The sequence below is a fragment of the Columba livia genome, chromosome 1 (genome assembly GCF_036013475.1).
Source record: "Columba livia isolate bColLiv1 breed racing homer chromosome 1, bColLiv1.pat.W.v2, whole genome shotgun sequence".
Taxonomy (NCBI): Eukaryota; Metazoa; Chordata; class Aves; order Columbiformes; family Columbidae; genus Columba; species Columba livia.
This window is the reverse complement of record NC_088602.1, coordinates 210,647,677-210,670,696: the sequence shown is the minus strand read 5'-3', so window position 1 is coordinate 210,670,696 and position 23,020 is coordinate 210,647,677. Positions and strand designations below refer to the sequence as shown.

General features: G+C 49.6%; 1 protein-coding gene across 1 annotated transcript in view; it reads right to left on the bottom strand.

Annotated features, from left to right (window-relative positions):
• Positions 1-6,606: 6,606 nt before the first annotated feature.
• UBE2H (ubiquitin conjugating enzyme E2 H) overlaps positions 6,607-23,020 on the bottom strand; it is a 50,596-nt gene continuing 34,182 nt past the window's right edge. The window contains exons 4-7 of the mRNA XM_065049378.1: positions 18,961-19,000; positions 18,559-18,611; positions 13,931-14,059; positions 6,607-8,571 (exon numbers count right to left, since the gene is read on the bottom strand). Coding sequence (XP_064905450.1) covers positions 8,447-8,571; positions 13,931-14,059; positions 18,559-18,611; positions 18,961-19,000 — 347 coding nt within the window. The 3' untranslated portion in view covers positions 6,607-8,446. The remainder of the gene's footprint in view (positions 8,572-13,930; positions 14,060-18,558; positions 18,612-18,960; positions 19,001-23,020) is intronic.

Genomic DNA, 23,020 nt, shown 5'->3' with positions numbered 1-23,020 from the left:
TGGTCCCCAAACAGGGGGGCACCCCAGATGGTCTTCAAGAACCTGGGATAGTCCCCATGACCTGGAGTGGTCCCCAAGGCTCCGGGATTGTTCCCAAGCAGGGAAGCATCTTGGATGGTCCCCAAGAGCCCAAGGCCCTGGAGACTCTGGAATGGTTCCTGAGATTCTGATGTGGTCCCCAAGCAGGGAAGCATCCCAGATGGTCCCCGGAAACCAGGATGATCCCTCAGACCCCAGGATGGTCGCCAAACTGGGGGGAACCTTGGTACCTAATGCCCAGGGATGGACCATGAGACCCCAGGGTGGTCCCCAAGCAGGGAGGCACCTTTGGTGTTTCCCATGACTGTTCCCAACACCATGAACGATCCCCAAGGCCCTGGCATGGTCCCCAAGCAAGGAGGCACCTGGGATGACCCTCATGCCCACCCTGAGACCCCAGGATGGTCCCCAAGAGCTGGAAGGCACCACGGGTGACCTGCATGGTGCAACCCAAGCTCAGCATGGGACCCCTCGGCGCCAGGCTCATCCCTCTCCCCGGCACCATCGATATTTTGGCTCCACGAAGGTACAGCCAAAATTTCATCGGGGCCTCAGCCCACGTAAACTGAGCGGAGCAAATGGCCCTGTTTAAAAATTTACATCGTCTTCTTTTGTTCCTCAGCCGAATATTTAATGGAGAAGGACCTGGAGGAGGCGCGGGAAAGGCGGAGGGGGGTCGGGCAAAGCCGGCGCTGAGACCCGGCGACGCTCGGTGCGGGGGCTCGGCCGGGGCCGGGTTTCTTTCCGCAGCTCCTCGCTGGGCTCAGATGGGGATGGAAATGATAATGCAATATTGATGTGGAGGGATGAGGGAACGCAACCCGAGTGCATTAGCCAGGGAGCCCTCCCCGGCACGTTTTACGGCACCGGTGAGGCCGCTGCTGGCAAAATCCACCCCCCGAACTGTGAGATCTTGGCTTAAAAATAGGGGTGAAGCTCAGGGATGGGGAGGTTGGTGCTGCTGTTGATCCCGATGGTGTCACCCTGAGGTGGGATGTGCAGGGATGAGCATCCCACCCTGGCGGGTTGGACCACCCGGCTTTGCGGGGGTTCTTGGTCCTGGGTGGGTGAGGGTGAAGGTGTCGGGTTCGGCATCACCACACTCAGCTGGGGAGAGGGAAAACGGGGGGTGAAGGAGAGGAGTTGGGGAAAAAGAGCTACAAATTGGGAAGGGAGGGAGAACTCCTGGCTGCAAATGGGGCAGAAATGGGGAAAACAGAGATTATTTGTCAGCAAATATGCACCGAGCTGTGAAGTCCTGTGCAGAATCACTCCTGGTCACCTGGGATGTGGTCGGGATGGAGGGTCCTTCTTGGACAAGCGTGGCCATGGTCCCAGCCCCACCGCGCTCGTGTTCCAGCTGGACCACGTGTGTTCACCAAACCCTGACCAGACACGTCCAGCACCGGCCTGAGCTGATGCTCGGGGCCTGGATGAAGCCAGGAGGGAACAAGACCCCTCCCCAAACCCACCTCTGTCCCTCCAGCCCTCCCTGAGGGATGCAGGTGGTTTGGGGGGGCCCAGCCATGTCGCGGGGGGTCAGGCGCAGCCGTCTCCCACCAGAGCATCATGCATTAGTAATGGCCACCGATCCGCCGGCGCTGACGGCATTTCTTCCAGCCAGGAGGGAACAATTCGGGATGTAACTGGAGCCGGTGCGGGGCAGGCGGAGCAGGCTCAGGTGTCCCCCGTGGCCATCGGGGTCACCGTAAGTCTCGATGCCTGTTTGGGGCTCGAAGTGCACGTCCCTCCTGGATGGTGGCCTTGGCAGTGCTGGTGTCCCTTGGGGTCACATCCAGATGGGTGTGCAGCCCCCTCAGGCAGGGCAGCCCCCAAAGCTCCTTCGGGTGTCGAAGGGGGATGAGGAGCCATTCCTGCAGGGGAAGGTCCAAAGCCAGGGGGGGACTGAACATCCCCCTCACCCCGTCAGCAGCCCCAGAGCCCTGAGCACCCACTGGCTTGTTCCCCACGTCACAGGGGCTACGTGGCCATGGGGACGGCACCCAGAGCCCCATGAACATGGTGTGCAGACCCCCACAGGGATGACACCCCAGGCTCTTCGGTGGTGGCAGCAAGAACCTGATGGGAGTTGCACCCAAAGCCCCATGGGGATGGCAACCAGATCTCCATGGTGATGGCACCCAGATCCTCATGGAGATGGCACGCAGACTTCCACGAGGATGGCACCCAGAGTCCCATGGAGAAGGCACCCAGTGTCCCTTAGGCATGGCACACGGATCTCCATGGTGATGGCACCCAGAGTCCCATGGAGAAGGCATCAGAGGTCCCCTGGGCATGGCACCCAGACCTCCATGAGGATGGCACCCAGAGTCCTATGGAGAAGGCACCCAAAGTCCCTTGGACATGGCACCCAGAGCCCTGCAGGGAAGGTGCTTAGAACTCCACAGGGATGTCACCCAGAGCTGTGTGCAGATGACATCCAGACCCCCATGGAGATGGCATCCAAAGCACTGTGGGGATAGCACCCTGACTCCCTTGGAGATGACACCCAGACCTCCATGTGGATGGCACCCAGATCTCCATGGAGATGGCACCTGGAGGTGCGTGGAGATGGCACCCAAAGCCCTTGGGGATGGCACCCAGAGCCCTGTGGAGATGGCACCCGAAGCACTATGGGGATGGCACCCACAGTCCCTTGGGGATGACACCCAGGGCCCCATGGGGAAGGTACTCAAGGGTTTATGATGGTACCAAACAGAGCCCCATAGGGATGGCACCCAAAGCCCTGTGGGGATGTCACCCTAAGCCCAGAGGAGATGGCACCCAAAACACAATGGAGATGACACCCAAAGCCCTATGGGGATGGCACCCAGATCCCCATGTAGGTGGCACCCAAAGCCCCAATGGGATGGCACCCAAAGCCCTGTGGGGACGGCACCCAGAGCCCGGGGGGAGGTCCAATGCTCAGTTCATTGCCCTTCAATGTCCTTCAACATCAACACAGACAGGGCAGGATGAGGCCTCCAGGTCCTCCCGGGAGCACCAAGCAGCACCCACCAGCTATGGGTCCCTGTCCCCCATGTCACCCCAGCACTGAGCTCCCCAGGCAGCACCCACCTCCTGGGGGGTCTGTGGGAGTGCGGACTGGGCAAAGCTGAGCCCCAGATCCCAAGTGGGGACTGTGGGTGGCACCTGGGATCCAGGGACAGAGCAGCGATGGGGCCACATCCAGGGGACAGGGAGGGAACCCAGCACTGGGGTCAGCTCTACCCTATACTGGGCAGAGTGGGAGGCCACTGGTGTGGCACGGGGGCCACCTGCTGGGCAGAGGGGACAGTGCCACCCCCCCCAGCTGGCACTAAAGGCCACCCCGAATTGGAGGGGACACAGCAGAAGGGGGTGCAGGTCCCCAGGGCAAGGGACGGAGTCCGGAGGGCTGGTGACCCCAGGAGGTGTCACTGGGACAGGGTGTCCCCACCCAGCAGCCCCCGAAGGTGCCCAGGGCTGCCAGGCTGGGTGCTGGCAGCAGGTGGCACTGGCACGACACGGACCTGCCACCCTGTCCCCAGGCTGGATCCTCGGGTGACAAACAGCAAGGGCTGGACCTGGAAGAGTGCGGGAGGAGGAGGATGGAGAGGAAGGTCTCGCTCAGCGCCACCAAATTTGGGACAGCAGGCAAAGCGAGTTAAAGCAGGTTGAGGACAAGCCACATGCCAGGCTGTTGTCATCTTCCCTGGTCACCTGTGGCCCCCAAAACACCAGCTTGGGGTCCTTGAACCACCCCGACTCCCGGTCACATCCCCCGTATACGTCAACCAAATCCCCCCATAACATCAAGCCAAAATTAGGCGTGATTATACAGCAAACAGCCACCTCTGCCACAATTACGGGCCACCAAACGGCTCCCACAATGGCCGTGGTGTCACCTGCAATGACTCGTCCTGCTGCAAGAAGGAACCTTGGAAGAAATCCGCCCTACGAGGGCAGGGTGGTTGCCCTGTGGCTGCACTTAGCACCCATTTCCAGCCCAAAACCTCAAAAACCAGCTTTGGTGCCTCAGTTGTGGTCACCGGGCATGGACGGACATCACCTGGCCACCTGCACGGAGCTGGAGAAGGAGCCAACTATGCCAAGAACAGCCATCAACGCATTGGGTGTGCACAATAATGGAATCATAGACTGGTTGGGGGTGGAAGGGACCTCTGGAGATCATCCAGTCCGAGCCACAACCTCTGCTCCCACCTCCAGCAGATCATCCAGTCCAAGCCACAACCTCTGCTCCCACCTCCAGCAGATCATCCAGTCCAAGCCACCTCTGCTCCCACCTCCAGCAGATCATCCAGTGCAACCCACAACCTCTGCTCCCACCTCCAGCAGATCATCCAGTGCAACCCACAACCTCTGCTCTCACCTCCAGCAGATCATCCAGTCCAAGCCACAACCTCTGCTCCCACCTCCAGCAGATCATCCAGTCCAAGCCACCTCTGCTCCCACCTCCAGCAGATCATCCAGTGCAACCCACAACCTCTGCTCCCACCTCCAGCAGATCATCCAGTGCAACCCACAACCTCTGCTCCCACCTCCAGCAGATCATCCAGTCCAAGCCACAACCTCTGCTCCCACCTCCAGCAGATCATCCAGTCCAAGCCACAACCTCTGCTCCCACCTCCAGCAGATCATCCAGTGCAACCCACAACCTCTGCTCCCACCTCCAGCAGATCATCCAGTCCAAGCCACAACCTCTGCTTCCATATCCAGCAGATCATCTCCAGGCAGAAGATTCCCTGGAAGGGCTTCAATCTGGTGTAGATGGGTCATGAGTGAAGTCCTGGTGGGACGTGGAGTCAACACTGGAAGGTCCACGGTCTTCCCTGCAAGCCCAAGCTACCAGCCATGAAGCATCAGCCAAGCTTCAAGGTATATACATATTTTATTATTTTTTTAAAAAATGTTTACAGTTCTTGAATTATACACAACTATTGGAGAGGTTATACTCTTAGAGAAGAGGCATTTCTTCATCGGGGTGGCGGATGTGCCCGCTGCATCGACACCGCAAGAAAAAGAGAAAATATAAGCAAAAATAAAGAGGTGACTCAACCAAAGGGCAAAACACCCCTGATCTCTTCAAGTATCACACGACAGGTACCAACCCCAGGCGGTCAAGCCGTGGCCATTTCTCACACTGCGAACAGCCCGCTCAAGTGCCAGCAGGACTCGAACGAGCAAAAAAAGAAGCAAAAAGAAGAGAAAATCGTCAAACACCTCCCAGCCTTCCCAAAGGAGGGTCCCGGCTGACGGGGACACCCACCAGGAGGGGACGGGACGGGGCGCCCCGGCTCTCCAGCGCGTTTTGAGGGATGGATGGACACGTAAAGAGAGAGATGGGTTGGGGTTCAAGCATGGAGGCAGGAGGATGAGCCCCAAAGCTCTGCTGGGGGTTGTTCCCACGTCCGGCTCCTTCCGCGCTCACCAAACCCACCTGCGGGTCGGGAAAAGCTCATCATGGAGGGTGATGGTGGGAACAAGGGACACGGCAACTCGGCTTCTCGCGTCCCCCAAAAACCTTGATGGCAAAAGGAAGAGTCACAGCAACAGAAGCCAAAGGTTGTTTCCAAAATAGCGGAGAATTCAACCTGGGGTCCAGTGGGTTGGCGGAGAAATTCCCGTCACCCCGACGGTGACACCGCCACGAAAACAAAGCCCTCTAGCTGACCAAAAGAAAGAGCTTTCTCGCTTCAATACGGCTCCACCTTTTCTTCCAGGCTACGTAGGTGTAGCTTAATTTACAAACTGTTTGGGGGGGAGGGTTATTTTGGGAGAAATATAGAGATTTGGGGAAAAAATAGAGGTGAAAAATGATGGAGGGGAAGCTCATGGGGTGCAAACGCTCCCAACCCATCTCAACCCCTAGAAGCATCTTTAAATGTTTATTTTTTTTAAAAAAGAGCAGCATTTTGGCACCTCTGTGCCCAGGTGGGGACTTTAGTGGCACCTCGGGGGGTCTGGGACACATTTTTGGGGCCCCTGCGGCCTCACCACTATTTTTGCTGGAAAACCCCCATTTAGCAGGACCTGCAAAAGGCGGCGGGGGGAATGTACGAGAGGTTGGATGCGCTAAATGGAGCGTCAGGGACGCAACACCTGCAAAGGAAGGTGGGATGAGGTAATTAGAACACTATTGTTATACAATATTGAAAAAATACAAATTTTTATTGTGATTTTTTTTTCGTTTTTGTTTTTTTTTTTTTTTAATCTTTTAAACTGATATCACCACCCAGCACTTAACTCTACTCCTAAGTAGCACCTACAAGTAAAGGTTATAGCACAAGCAAACTGCCGCCTCGGCAGATAAAGCAAATTAAACAAGTGCCAGCAAAACGTGGCCCCTCCCGCCCCAAAGAAATGAGAGAAAGCAGCGTGCTAGATAAGAGTTAAGTACACCATTACATGTTAAATAGTTAATATTACCCTTCCGACAAGCCACAAATGCTAGATAGAGAACTTCAGCACATCACTAGCAACAGCCCTAACGTTACTGCTTGGAAATTAAAGGGAAAAGGGAGGAAAAAACCCTTTGCTTCATGCCCGTAATGAACGTGAAGGAAATTCTTTGTATAGTTTTTATTAAGGAAAATCATGCTAAAGCAAAGTGGGTTTACGAGGGTTTGTTTTTTCCCCAAAAGAAAGGATAGTAATAAATTGATTGTGCTTTATGAATGAGAAATAGGATTGGAAGGTCCCAATCCCGACGACTCGAAACTTCCTAAAGAAACAATTCTGGGAGAATGACAAAGGTACCAGGCCTGACATTGACAACTCCGCTCGAGTGTTGCTGGGGTGAGTGAGTTTTCCATGCGCTGTCCTGTAGGTCGCACCACAGATGAAAACGTCGTGTCCAAACCCCTCCAGAACCCCCCCCCGAAAATACAGCAGGTAACATTCAGCTTTAAAAACCCAGCTTGGTTGGAATCTCCAATGCACAATGATCCGAATTCAAGTATCCCGGCATCCCGGGGAGACATTTACTGTATTAGATTTTGTATATTAAAGCGAACAAACAAATCTCAGCTCACTGAAAGACACCAGGAGAAATCAAATGTTTCAATCCAGAAGCATTCTGGACAAAAAAGAACTAAAAAAAGCAATAATAAACCAAACCAGAGCAGATTCACTTGCTTCCTCAATTGGTGCTTTTAGGCTTTTTTTTTTTTATTCATTTTTTCTTTTTCTAGATCATATTCTTCGTTAACTTTTCAGAAATGTTAATCCTGTTGCACACACACAAGCAGATGGCGACAAAGCTGGTGCAGGAGGGGGAACGGGGGGAAAACCAACAGAAAAAGGCAAATCAAATCAGTGCCGATGGATTCGTGGACTACGGGCAATGGGCCGATCTTGGTGGATCTGAAGCTCTCAGCAAGGCAAATCCATCCGGTCCGAGGACCTTCTGAGGAGATGGAGAGTGTTTGCCAGGTGTTTAACCATATTTCAAGCAAGAAAAGAACCCAAAATAATAATAATTAAAAAAAGAAATAAAGCAAACTTGAAGCCATTAAAGGGCAGCAGTTTCCAAACTATGACAGTTTGACTTCACATGTGCTCCAGCTAAATCAAAGCACTGTTCAGAAAGCATCGCTTGTGGTTTACTTCTTGTTTTTCCTCCCAGAAAAGGGACCAGCTCGTAATCCAGACCAAGAAAGTGAATTAACATCCAGGTGAAGGTTTTCCAAAGTCCCCAAAGCGAATAGAGCAGTGGTTGGCAGTCCCTACGGCTCGCCAGGGCAGGCAGGAGTCCACATAGAAAAACGGACTTAAAATCCAAGTCAAAACTTTGAAGCGTCAATGCTCTGAATAGCTCCATGCATTTGCACTGCTTTTATTTTGATTAAATGTGACTCCACGTCAAATACGACCAAAGGTTGACCTGAAGGAGCACCTTTCCTTCCACTGTCTGATCTACACGGCCAGTAGCATCCCCCAAGCTTTTAGACCTCGAGCAAAACGCCGTCCCCACGGTGGCGTCCAAGGTGGTGTCTTTGGAAACAGCGATAAGAAAGCAAACATCTTTGTTTTTTTTTTCATTTTTCTCATTTTTTTTGCTAACTCCCTACCTACCGGGGCAGCTGTGGTTTTATTTGTTAGCTGACAGTTCAGTAGCACACAAGTCGACTTGGCCAAATGGAATTTTGAATGCATGCATTCGGGCTGCATATTGCTACCAAAATGGAATGTGGGAATATGCTATGCACCTCGGGTTCGAGAAATGACCAAGAAAAAAAAAATCAAGATCTAAAGGGTGATATATATATATATATATCAATGCTATTATTCATAAAAACCTTGTTTAGTAATAAAAAAAATTGCTTTGTTTAAATATGAATATTATAGTCTGCTTCTCATGGTTAGGAAATTAGAGTCTCTCTGAAAAGCAGGGTTGCCTCTTCTACTACAACTCCATATCCTGAGCCTCGTCTTCCGAGAAGTCGGACATGGAGCTCTCGGACGAGCTGTCCCCGGTGCCTTCTTCCTGTTCTTTTAGTGCTTCTTCTGTTGCATATTTCTGAATGTATTCTGTAGGTGACAGAAAAGAAAATAAAGAGACATATAAGCAGCGTATATTCAACAGGCAGAGGGTGGGTGAGCTACGGGTAACGGCTGGTTGGGTCACGGCGTGTTTGATGAGCTCCGATGTTTCTCAGACCGGAGGCAGCGTCGTCCATCAACAACCTCAGAGATGTGCGAGACTCTTGAAAACAAGTCTGATCCCAAAGCTTCTACATCAGCACCGTGTACATTCATAGCTGGAAAGAACCCAAGTTCTCCCTAGTATGATATATCGCACCTAATAGGAGAGAATTCGATTTACTGCCAAAATTGGAGCTACTACGTTGATCTAGAGAACAAACCTAAAAGCCACCGAGATGTCACCATTACATAGCCTGACTTTAAGAAATTTAGCTCTCAGAGTTTAAAATGATAGCACAGAACAACTGTCACTGAAGCCAAGTTGGGAGCGAGACTAAACATCCAGGCTAAACTCTGCATAAGCTGGAGCCAAGCTGAGAGCGAGACTAAACTCCCAAACTAAACTCTGCATAAGCAGAGTTTAAGGAAGGATGGGGAGAGCAGAGCAGAAAACTACAGCACTTTCCATTTTTAAAATAAAAAGCAAAAGCTCCCTTCCCCAGCCCTAAACTGAACACGGGGCTGCCCTGCGCTCTGGTTTTACCCTCGGAACATCCAACAGTGGCCACGGGATGAGCTGGGGACCCGCACGGAGCCCTGGTCACCAACAGAAAAGGTGTCACATAGCGGGGTGCAAACCACACGGGCTCTCAGCACCCAGCTCAGCACCTTGAACTGGAGCCGGGAGGAGCAGGAGGCTGCCCAGCAAGCAGGGAAACTGGTTTTACTGGGATTCCTGCCGGCAGGTGGGGGAACCGCTGCCAACTGTGCCCTGTGCGGCTTCCACGGTCACCTCTGTGCAGAGGGACGGAGCAAAAACGCAACGTAAAGTGGAGCAGGTAAGTTAGATTGAGTCTGGGAAGCACTTTGTGGATGCAGGAGGGTCCCACAGTGTCCCCTCTGAGGTACAAGGTGTCCCCAGCTGCCAGGTTACCTTGAGCGGAGAAATTCTGTTCCTTACACACGTGCAGGATGGAGCAAGGGTGAAAATTTGGCACCAAACCGGGTTAAAGAAGGGGTGCTCGGCCTCAGCTTCCAAACCTCCCTCTTATTTATCTCCTCTTTTCCACCCGACAGCGAGAAAGCGGCTTCACAGCACGAAGGGATGTAACACCCGTATCCCGACAGCAGATCACACGCTTTGGGAAGGAGGGGTGGATGTCCTCACACTGCTGGTGGGGAATTCCAGTGGTGAACTTGTCACCTCTCCAGATACGAAGGCACTAAAATATGACAAAGCTTCCTCCAAACAGCAGTATTTAAAACATTTGAAGAAAGAGGGAACACTGCCATCCTTTTGTGCTCGAAGATGAGCCCCTTTGCGTCCCAGTGCCAGCCCAGCAGCCGCCCCACCGGCTGTTCTTCAATTCCTGCAGGGAATGAGATCCACAAGGAGCATCTCTCCTCCAGGAGCACAGATCATTGCTTTTTATTCCGTATCCTATCAGCAGGTGGATGCACGGAAAAGCTGCAGAAGGACATGCCTAACGCCAAATAAGCAAGTGTTACAAGACAGGTTTTAAAGACCGGGCTTTGCAAAGCCTGGTTGTTCTTAAAGCCAGCTCTCCTTCCCTCTGCACTTCCATCCTTCAGCCTCCTGGAAGAGGAAACACTCAGCAAGAGGTCTGGGGGTTTCTTCCACATTTCTGGAGCTGATGTAAGGACACAGAGCCCAAACTCGTTGTTCCATCCTGGAAAAGCTGTGAGAACGGGCTGGAAGGTGCTTCTGAGTCCATCCTCAGGTCCTGGCTGCTGAGAATCGTGTTCTTGGAAGCTGCTTGCCCGTGTCATTGTGGAGCCTCTGCCCTGTCTGATTGTGTCTCCCATCTGCACCGGAGAACAAGATTTTGGAGTCTGGGGAGCACCTGCCAAGCAATGGACACTGCAAAGTGAGAACCGGTGCGCCAGACCTAATGGTTTGGAAGTGAGAGGGAGGAACGGAAGGTGGGACCTGAAAAAAGCAGCGTGTCCTCAGAGAATCTGGATGGGAAGGTGCGTGGGCAAGAGATGACGAGCAGAGCTAAGGGGATGGATGGGATGCCGACAAGACGTTGTAGGAGCTGCTCCCTTCCCAACGCTTTCCAAGGATTCTTCTCCCTCTGGAAAAGGGGTTTTTACCCAGGGAAGTTGTTATTCCTCACACAATCCAGCAAAGGGAACCCAAGTTTGCTGGAAGACCTTGGATGACAAAGGCAATGCCTTAGTGGCAACCTCAGAAACACATTCCCTCCGTGTTTACCCCAAACCCACCTAAATAAATGCTGTAGCTGCCACCGGAGTCCCCAGAACAGCAGCCAGAAGCCAGTGACCAGGGCAGGAGGAGGCAGAAATTCCCCACTGACTACTTCAAGCGCTCTCTGGGTGATTCTGATATAGAAACCAGCTTTTCTTACTGTTAGAAAAGACCTGATTGAGCCTAAATAATTTAAGCAAAAACACAACTTGAAGCACTTCAAGCTTAAAATATCTTCTACCAGGAAAGCTACCAAGCCCCCAAGACAGGTTTTTCTGAAGGTTTCATCTGAATGTTGAAATTGCATCTTCAGTCTATGAAGGGAAGAAAATGGAAACATCTAAATACTGGCAACGTGTCTTCCACCAAAGCCTGTTCAAGAAGGGCAAGTCTTGGTGCACCCGTTCCTACCAGAGACACATGGCTTTGATTCATCTGGAGCAACAAGAACAAGCGGCTGGTACGTGCCCATGAGCCATCCTGGTGTTTCAAAGGACTGTACTGGAATTCCACCATAAAGCCTTAGTTGTTTGGGTCTCGTATCAAGAACCACAGGAACTACAAACCTTGGGCCACAGCTCTAAAGCTACGCCCGTCTCTTCGCTACCGCTATGTCAAACAACTGTTCTGTGCGCTCATAAGTAAAAAATGAAGAAAAGCAGCAATTATTTATTTGCGCTACCAAGTTTCCAGAGCCGAGAAGCCGCTACAACAACCCATTTCCATCAATTTTAACGTGTCCAAGGTTATTTTTAAAAACGCTACAATATGACGAACGACAGCGTTTAGTTCCACATTCTACTTGTCACGCAAGCCTGGGAAGAGCCAGCGGAGGCCGGACTCTTGGGTATATGGAACACGAAACATGTCGCAAGCACTTAAAACTCCTTCCAGATCATCTTCACAGCCTGTACCTGGCTGTCAGGATGGAAATGGAGGAGCAGAATATTCCATTTAGCCTCCCCGAGGGATGTCCTCAGATCTTGAAGGCCTTGCTGTTGGTTAGCATCAGTTTATTTGCTTTCTTTTCCAGGGTGTTATCTTTTTCTTTTTGAAGTCATTCATTAAAGCACAGAGGACACCCAAAGCGTCCCTTGTGTTTGCCCTGGAGATTTTATCTGACAAACTATTTTGCCTGGAAGCTTTGTCATATGAAAAACAGGCAGTGGACTCCAGGACACCGAGCAGGCCGGATCTGCAGGGTGGTTTTTACAATCTTGTCATGCAGTCGTCAGGAGTCAAACAAAGTGGGTTGAATAACTCGGTATTTAAATCACAGCTTTGCTTGGCCTCATTTGTAGTTCCGCCCTCAAACAAGTATTGCAGGTGACGAAGAGTCATTTCGCATCGGAACGAGTTGACTCGAGGTTTAACCGCTCCGGAGTGACGTAGCAGAGCTGGTGGAAGGACTCTACCAAGAAATACCATGACAAGACCAAGCTTTCACAACACCCCATTAAGGAAAACTGCTGCTTCACAACGATGATCCTGAGGGTCTCTTCCAACTGAAGTGATTCTATGAGACGATTAGATCGTGCCCCTTGTGGAACGGGCCCTGCAAACCTTCCCGGCAGGGCTCCCATGGACAAACGAGTCTTGTGGTTATTCAATAACCCCCCAAAAATAATCAGGCAGTTACGGTGTCTTAAAAACATAGCTGAAGACCCAATCTGTAGATTTCCCACCACTGGATTGAATGCTGATTGTGTTCGGCGGATCGGGGGAGAAATAAAGTCCATGGTTTTGGGGCAGCCACCACCTCTCTGGGCAACCTGGGCCAGGCTCCCATCACCCTCGGTGTAAAATATTTCTTCCTCATGTCTGGAAATGTTTAACCTGGGCTCCCCCAGCCGAGTTACACACCTGCAACCACATCCTGCTCACAGGATAAATCATCCCCTTGCTCTTTGAAGGCACCTTTGAGACGTAAAAGCTCATAACCTCATTTGGTCCTCTAGATTAAACTCCTCCGAGTCTCTTCATCTCTCATCTTAAGATGCATCTTCAAGACAATCTGCCTTTGTTCCACCCTTTGAGACATTACTAAGTGGTTTACAGCTTTCTTAAATCATAGAATCACAGAACACCAGGGACCTCAAGGATCATCTGGTCCAACCTTTCTTGGCACAAGCCCGGTCTAGACAAGCTGGCCCAGCACCCTGTCCAGCTGAACCTGAAACATGGCCAATGTTGGGGAATCCACCGCTTCCCTGGGGAGATGATTCCAATCACCGACTGTTCTCATCAGGAAAAATCTCCCTCCTGGTCCAACTGGCATCTCCGATGGAGTAACTTGTACCCGTTACGCCTCATCTTTTCCATGGGACTCCTTGTAAAAAGGGAGTTTTCATCTTATTTGTAGCCACCCTTTAAATACCATAACGTGGTGCTGAGGTCTCTCTGAACCTTCTTTTCTCAAGACTGAACAATCCCAGTTCTCTCAGCCTTTCCTAATACAAGGGCAGCCCCTGAACTGGGCACCAGTAAACCTCGGCTTAACTAGGAAGCAGCAGAGAACGATTACTTGGCATTTACGGCAAATTCGCGCTCTGTCACAGTACGGAAGTGCTTCATCACCGATTCCTTGATTGCTGCTCTCAGATCACTTTCCAAAGAACTGCTAACGAGCCACTTTCTATCCAGTAATAGTGCAACTGGATGGTCCCGCTTCAGTTCTTGGCCCTTCGGTGCTCACACACATTTTCTTCCAAATTGCTTCTTGGATCTCTCAAAGTTGTGCTGAATCCTAAATCCAGTTCGCTTACAGCCTTCCCTGCTTAGGGTCTGCTAATCAATTTAAAAACCCTTCCCCACATATTGCATAAATCACAGGAGCAGCTCATCCACCCCTTAGTTCTGATTATCCCCATTAATTAATAAAACGGATGGTGACCCTATTAGGGGAAGGAATGGGCACGGAAAAACAAACACGCAGCAAAGACCTTCCTCATTCCCCCAGGGTGGAATCACAGTCACGTCACTCACGCCACAAGATGTTATTTACACCCTTACCTTTAATTTTCTGTTTGTACTCTTCTGGTCGGTGGAGGTACATGGCTGCAGCGTCACCATTTAGAGGATCTATAGGGTTGGGATAGGCCAGCAGCTGGGGCAGGAACGATTCAAATATATTGGTGAGATCTGCAAGTAAAAGAGACGGTTGTTCATGTCCACAGACCCAGAGTCAGTCTGATTAATTATCCTGCAAGAGGAGCACGAAGCTTCAAGGGCAAATGTGCTGAAAATCTGGGAACAAGTTAAAATAAAGGAAACTGCATCGGGGAAAACACAGACAGGGCTGCTAAGAGGTATTGCTGCAGCTCCCCAGGTGACCGCACAAACTGTTTAAAATCCCGATAATGTAGGTACAGATTTGTGGGTTAAACAAAAAAGTGAATGGTCACAATTGTCTTGTTTCCCATGGAGGCTCAGCCCTGGTTTTAAAAAAGAAAAAAAGAGGGGAAAAAGAAAACCAAGCAGCACTGGTGCTTCACCCCTCACTGAATTCTCCTCCTATTTCTGCCTCCTTCTATTAACATCTTCAAATGTGTTATGCTCCATGACTAAATTGACAGATCTCAAGCATAAAGCATCTCCCAAAGTGCTTTAGATGATTGTGTTCACAGAAAGAGCAACCAACAAGTCCCTCCTCCAGTTCAAAACAATTTGTGGAATGTGAAGAGCTCACATTAACACCTTGGTGCCAGCTGGCATCTGTCACTGAATAATCCACAACAGGGAACTCATCTGCTGTCGATGAGTAATTGTGGACACACAAAACCCTCTTCCCACATCCCTGAGACAACAAGGAGCACGCTTGAGGGGTGAGGGTGTTCAGAAACAAACCCGGCGTCATTGTTTCTCCTCGAGGGCTTCAGAAGGACCACGCGCACCCACACCGAGCGGAGGTTCAACCCCGGTTTGGGGCTGGGTGCCAGGCTTATTCCAGCTACTGGAGAACTGGTGATACAGGCAGACCAGCATTGTCATTCTCCTGGTGGCAGAGAAATCCTGCCTGTGGATGAGCATCACCAGCCCCCTCCAGCATGGACCAGAGCGGAGCTGTCAGGAGAGAAGCCCAACACTATCTCAGAGCCACCACGTGAGCAGTTGATCATAGAATCATAGACTTATTGAACCGTTTGGGTTGAAGGGACCTTCACAGCTCATCTGGTCCCACCCCTGGCCATGAGCAGGGACATCTTCACCAGCTCAGGTTGAAGAGGTTGAGGTGAGGTTGAAGTTGGGTCAAGAAGGTTGAAGAGGTTGAGGTTGAGTGGGGGAGGTTGAGTTGAAGTGATTGAGGTTGGGTTTGTAGAATCTTGGAAGGGTTTGGGTTGGAAGGGACCTTAAAGATCACCCAGTTCCCCCCCTGCCATGAGCAGGGACATCTTCACCAGCTCAGGTTGCTCAGAGCCCCGTCCAGCCTGGCCTGGGATGTCTCCAGGGATGGTTCATCCACCACCTCTCTGGCCAACCTGGGCCAGGTTCTCACCACCCTCAGTGTAACAAATTTCTTGCCTAGTCTTCCTCATCTCAACCTGCCTCTTAGAGGAACCAGCCTGTGTGACTATCCCTGAGCCACCACTGAGCCTTGTGTTGCTACTAAATTCAACGAGATCTGATGGAGGGTGGGACCTCAGAGCCCTCGACTTTCTAAAACTTTCATCAAAATGGGTGGGCAGGTAGGGAGAGACATCTCCAAGTGCTCTCACAGGATGGTTGGGGTTGGAAGTGACCTCTGGAAGATCATCCAGTCCAACGCACCTGCTAAAGCAGCTTCACCCAGAGCAGGTCACACAGGGTTGCGTCCAGGCAGGTTGCAAATGTCCTTGGGTAAACAGCTACTCTGGCTCTGGGCCGCAGCCACAAAAAACTCCATCGCCAGCAAAGTTACAGCCTTGGAAGAGTCACACGGTAGGTCCAGGCAGATCTTCACCAGCACCTCTGCAGATCTACCAACGGGTGTGTTTTCAGAATGCGCTTTCAGATCTTGCTCAAGAAGATTGAAGGAGATTTGAGGTTTTGTCGGTTCTTCCCTTCTTCATCAACACGTCCAGGACATATGGACACTGTGCTATGACTACCTCAGTCACATAATTCAGCATAAACCTCCCTGAGGAGGAGGAAAAGCCACAGCTTCATACACTCAAGAGTGTAGGGTTCATTACAGCTGATACTTCATCATTCAACTGCAAAAAATAATGACATTGATCGCTACAGATAGCGATCGCTTGGTCTCTGCTATACAGCGACACCACTAAGAAATTATGTGATTTTAACCCAAAATCTCTTCCTACTATAGAAGCTTTTGCCCCTTCCAGTACTGGCAAAGGACAGTGACAATGTCCTTTGGAGCACAGACGGTTCCTTGACCAGGTGTGCCATGGCCAGCACGGCAAGGTGCCACCAGCTGCTTCTAGCATCAACGCAACAGCAACTGCAAAAAGGATCCTAATCCAAAAAGGGACCACAAAAAAACAGTGAGAATGCTCTATAAAAATACTTATTTCCATGGCTTATCCTCGGTGAATCAATTAACCCTCTTCAGAACTGGGTACGGACACCATCAGCAAGAAGTTGGTCAAGTCTGTCTGTGGAGCAGGCTCAAATAAAGTAGTTGTGGCTGTTAGACAACTAACATCTCCCACACGCTGAGCCAGCAGAGCCCTGGGAGGCCACCGTGGTTCACAGCACACACTGCAGGGAGTTTTAAGAGACCTCAGTAATTTCCTCCTCCTTTCAAATCCCAAAAAGTAACATTGGCTTAGCAGGAACGAGTTGAACATGTGCTGGAAGCCTGACCATAGCGCTGAAGACTTGATACTTGAAGGAGAGGGAGTTTAACCGTGACGTCCTCAGGAATTTATTGGTAGCTATTCTGGGTTTCTTCCACCTCAGTTGCTCCTTGAATTATCTGACCCATATCCTCTGCCAGCACAGGGGTGCTCTGGTTTAAAAGGGTGACGTTCCAAACAACGCAGCTGTGCCGAGGAGCATCGGGAAATATTATTTTCCCCTTTTTATGTCGTGGTCAGAAATGGGCCACCTCCTTATTTTGACTTAAGGAGGCAAAACCCTGCAAGTGGTGACAGTGGTTTGAGGGTTTGATGAGTTCTGAGCGAAGGGGCCAAGCGAACGGAGTCACCCCCGCGTCCTCCCTGCAAATTTGAGGCAAGGGAAGGGAAGTTCGCAATAAGATGACCGTCAAATAATGTAATTTCTAACACCGAATTCCACCAGTGACTGTGGAACGTGTTCTGTACAAAATGAACACCTGACACCTTCAAGTTGCCTAAAACCTGTCACTGATTTCACAAGAAAAACAAAGATTTTTGCAAGCTTGCTGATATTAATACAGCACAAGCACAGGAAATAATAAGCTGGTTTCTTCTACCTTTACGAGCAATAATGACGACAAAAACACAGCAGCACTCATTAGGAAACCTCTCGCAGAAAGGCCTCCTGTGGAACTGTTTGGAAATAGCGCAGAAACCCTATCCCTGCCTGGCTTCCAACGCAAAACCCGGCCTAGCAGAGCGCAAAAACCAGCACTAGTTACACCGTGGTTATTTTCTTTACCCGGCCGTCCCCACAATCTGCATTTAAGGCCGTGGAACAGCAGCACAGGTGGCACCGAGCTGGATTTTGCGTGGATTGAACCCCACAGGCATCTCGGTTTGCTGACACCGCTTTATTCCTTCGCCTCGCATCAGATCCTCCCAGGACACAAACCCACCCTTTTCTTCTATTATCCACACCACCTGGGTCACGGCTAATTGGTCTCGCACAACAAAACCAGGTGAAGTGTATGAAACACATTTACTACGTGACGACTTCAGGCGTTCCGACGAGGAGTAAAGTTCACCGAGTTGCTATGGCAATTTCCCGCTCGGGATTCACCAAGTCTTGGTGTTTCCTCACCAATTGTGCTGGCGAGGAAGGTGAAGTAGCTTGTCTCTCTAGCAACGGCTTCAAAGCTTCAGCTTCCGCAGGTGAAATTCAGATTATCGTGGAAGAATGTGAAGGATTTGATGTGTATGTGCCTCAAAGCATAACTGAAGAAGTTCACATTGTTAAAATGCAGCCAACCTAGACTAGATACCCAACTGTATTTCTTTAAACAATTTCAGATCTCTCTAAATGCCATTTCAATGGGTTTTCAGCTACGAACTCATGGTTTATAGCTCTAAAAAGGAGTTATAGCCAGATGTGAGCTAATGGGAAACACAGAATGGAATGGAACAGGTTTCTGGTTCTATCTTCCGTATAAATGGGTTCATAGTCCTGTGCACAAAGAACAGCAGCTCAAATACACCTACAAAATGTGAACGGGGAACAAGGTTTCACTTTAGATATGGTCACTCTCTTTCAATGATGAATTATTTTGCAGTTGCCAGACAACGCCAAGCAATGGACTGAGAGATCTTTTGTGAGGTTTATGGGATATTTTCTCCTTTCTGGCATAAAAATGGGTCACAAAAGCATTTTCACAGAAAAATCTTATTTTTGACGTAGCCTTGGCTCAGTGAGGAGCCTAAAACTTCAGTTAAAAACCCCAAAACCAAGCAAACAAACCCAACAAGAACAACAGAAGTTGACCAAACTGTCTCCAGTTTTCGGGGAAGCGCCAAACTCACCATAGAGAGCTGTCCAAGTTTGATTAATTACATCTAGACATACAGTTCCCGACCTGAAACACATGGAAAGGATGGAATTAAACGCAGTCATGCTCAAAAATACTCTGGGGATTTCATATATTTACCCCTTCCCTTCCCCTGCTCCACAGTTTCAGATACACTATGATTTCCCCCTCTCTTGTGGTTAATAGAGGGGCAGCCTTTAATTACATGAATATATTCTGCACAAAAGAAAGGAAATTGTTACCGTAACATCCACTTCTATCAAATCACCCGTTCTGGGTTCACGGGAGTTACTAATTCAAGTCATCGGTGTATTATTGTGAAGCCAAAATACAGTTACGACTAGACAAACCCCTCGGAAGAAGAAAACGCACGCGAGGGATGTACTGATGTACTTACGCTTCGTCGATGTTGGGATGGAAAATTTTATTCATGAATCCTGTAAAGAGACACAGTGGTAAATAGCAGAAAACAGCCAAAGAATTGGACTAGTTTCAAAGAAATACCAGCTTGCGCTATATACGGCTATATAAACATTAAAATATGCTGGCAACATTCTGACCTTTGGGTCCTCGGCCATTCCCTTGAAATCCAGCAAACCCCTCTGTTTTCCTATGAAGTTGTAACTTTAATCTACATTTGTAAGATATTCAGGAGCAGGGACTGGTGCACAGAGCCACTATTTCAAATTTTGCATCCATACAGGAAATAATCCATCAGTTGGTACCTCTGGTCTCCTAGAAAATAAACCAGCTCAGGGAATGCTGGAATGAGAAAGTTCATCGTGGTTTCAGACTCGTAGATTTGTTCTAGAATCTCTGTTCTGACTTGCAAAATGGATTCTTAAGAAAAATCCTGCGGTTATTTCACCGCCAAGTGGATCAAATATTCCTATTTAAGCAATAGCAACTATTGCTTCTGACAAAGGTTTGTAAAGATGGGTAAGAAATTCATGTTGGGGGTATTGACTCGGTTCGTCGTTCGGTACAAGGAGGGATCGCGATTTGAGTGATGAAACGGTTGCCATCTGGGCTAAGAGCCCACATATGGATTTAACTCCCTTCCTTTCCGTGTGTTATGACATAAATATCATTTCATGTTGACTCGTCCCGCCTGGATTTCACATAAATACAACGCGAGGCTGAAACGACGCCCCAAGCCAGAAAAACCTCTAAAAGAAGCAGCGAGAACTGCATAAACAACCCGGTGCTAACAAGTGTCGCTCAGGAAAACCCTGCCTTGAGTTAGCTTGAAAAACTGCAGCAGACTTAAAAAGGGAAGCTGTAGTTCCATCAAATATTTACTTGATGGCAGCTCTCAGGTTGAAATCAGGTCACGGATCCATTACTCTGGCACTGGAGAGCGGCAGCGAGCGCTGATCCTGATTCTAAATCCTGTCTTAGTGAGGGGAAAGCAGTGAAATTTCTGCTAAACCAGAATGTAAGAGAGGACGGGGAAGACACCAGGTAACAAGAATAGGATGGTAACGTGTAGACCTGCTGAATTAAATACTCTTTGTTCCGGTATCTGAGACGCAGATTTAACCCAGCTAGACACAGGCATCCCTCTGCATTCCCTCATTTTGGCTTTTTTGGATCATTTTACTGATTTCCTACGACCTTTTAGCAAAGCTGGTTGGACCAGGCTGTGCTGCAAACCCACCCGGAAGGTTTGGGCCAACTCTTCATTCACACACTTCAGCATTTAAGCTGCACTCCATACCCAGAGAGATGAGATGAGATTAACTTGGCCGCTCCAGCAGCTCCTGTGCCAGAGGTTTGTCGTTCTCCATCATTTTCGCAATTAACAATCCCTTCTTTCACATCATCCTTAATCTCAAGCTTTGCAAATGAAACCAAGGGAGGACACAAATATCCTTGCCCCACACTCCTCGTTTCTTAGGTTGTTGCCACATTTTCCTGCAACTCTTCAAGGTGCCCAAAGTCTCACAGACACAAACCACCCGGGCCAAGAGTGGGTCTGTTCTAATCTTTCCTTTTCCTGACCCAGATATAAGCTTCAACTATTATCTCCTCCTTTATTCGAAATGAAAAGTCACCTGCAGCGACAGAACGTTCATGTTGCTCCAATAACACTGACTCACTCTCTATTTATTTTTACAAATATGAAATACGAAGCGAGCATAAACAACCGTGTAAAAATGAGTTTCTAATTTAAAGAGGAAGCCAGGAGTAAAAAATAAAACCAATACTAGGGCAGGTTTACGGGTTTCCTACCCTAGTCTTGAACACAACACACCCCGATTAATATATTGTGAATTCCAGGTGAGCACCCCATGAAGAGTTCCAAGGGACAAGCTCTTCATTCTGGGTTCTCACCATGGGCTGGAGGTCACAGTCGCGATTCCATCCAACATGAGTTTCTGATCCATCTTTTCTCCGAATTCTGCGTCCCTTCTACCTGAATGGGGCTTGTCCCAAGGTAGAGGACTCTTTTGAAATCACAGCGATAAGGGAGCAACCAATGTGGAACGACGTCTTGCAGGAGATTTCCGCCTTGTGGCTCCACAGGATGACACGAGGTGCCTTGGGAGTCCTCAGTGTTCCCCAAATTATCCAGGTATTTGGATAAAACCTCCTCTTGGAGGAGAACTTGCTGGCAAAGCGTGAAGCTGTAAACACTTAAATTACCATTTTAAACCAACATTCATGCTGGAGAAGCCAATGTTTAAGTGGAATGTGAGCAGCAGAGTGGCTGCAGTCAACCCTTTCCTACAGAGATGTCAAGATCCAGGACGGCCCTTGAAGGTAAAGCAGGACTGCAGAAAATCTGTACGGACAAAAAGCCTTTGGGTGATACCAGAATAAACCCTGTACATCCACAAAGGAGTTACACAACACAAAGGGACACATCTGCTCCAGCGCTCGAAGATGCCAAGACCAATATGCAGATGCTGACCTTCAAAACCGCTGGTATTGCAGCAACAGCCCTGCAGTCATCGCTCCTGGGGTTGACAAAAAAGCTGGGAAGAAAAGCGTGTTTTTCAATTAAAAATCAGCCAAACGGAAAGGCTGTCAATCCTCCTCCACGCTGCAAACACGAGAACGTTCACAAAGCTCCAGCAGCTGGATATATTCCAGCATGAAATTCAAGTTCTCTCGCTACGGTCACGCACCAAGCGTGGATGGGGTCTGAAGAGCTGGGTCCAAGTGCTTCACGCTTTGCCAGCAAGTTCTCCTCCAAGTGGAGGTTTTATCCAAATACCTGGATAATTTGGGGAACGCTGAGGATTCCCAAGGCACCTCGTGTCGTCCTGTGGAGCCACGAGGCGGAAAGCTCCTGCAAGACGTCGTTCCACATCGGTTGCTCCCTTATCACTGTGATTTTGAAAGGGTCCTCTACCTTGGGACAAGCCCCATTCAGGTAGAAGGGATGCAGAATTCGGAGAGAAGATGGATCAGAAACTCCTGCTGGACACCACACGAGCTTTCTGCACCCTTAGTTCTTCTCCTCCAGGTCAGGAACCGGCTGCAAACCAACAAGAGGCACTTTAAAGGTGCCCCGTTGCTTATCTGAGCTCAAGGTACAACCACCTTCGGCGAGAAACCCCCAAAAGCGAAGGTGGTTTGGGTGACCCCCAGGGCTGGGGACACAGATGCCAGCACACAAAGAGCTTCTGTGCAACACAGAGACCTCAAGAGCAGTTTTTCCTCTACTTTTTTTAACCACCGGCCAACCTAGTTAATGGATAAAGATGTCCCAAGTGCTCGTGTGCTGTTGCCAAAGGGCCGGATAAGATTAGTCTAAACCTAATGTTTATTATTTCCCCAAACACCCCAAAGCCTGCAATGGAACGTATATTTATCATTATTATTTTTAAAAATCACTTTGTACTCATTTCAGGGATTACTGTGTGACTGATGACGAGTCCACCAAGCACCACAGGTTGACAAACCGTGATAGAAAATGCACAAGAGCAAGACCTCAGCCCCAGTCCTCAGTTTAGTCCCTATTCCCCTTTGTAAACTGGGACAACGGGTTTAGCGCATGGATATTCCCCATTTGAAAGGCACAGATCAGCCCACCTTGGGCTGGCAAATGAAATGATTTATTTTCTATGAAATGCGGAGGTTAGGAGCCCATTCAGAGCACTAACCGGAGCCAAATATAACGCGGTGTCCTCACCGCGGTGGCACGAGGTGCTGTGTAACATCAGCTCGCTCGCAGCACAACAGTTTATATTACCATACGCCAATTCTTGGCGCTTTTCAAAACAATACCATAAATAATTCCACGGCAGCTTCACGGGGGGAAGAGCAGGACCGAAAAATACGGCTGGAACTGATGGAAAATAGCAGCAGGGAGATCAACTCCAAACCTCTTGCTTGGGGCGAATCGCCGAGCGGTTCTTGGGAGTGGAAAAGCAGCATCCACAGGCTTCAAGACTGGTGCTAAGAGCAGAAATCTCTGGGAAAAGCTGCCCAATATCAGTTTATCT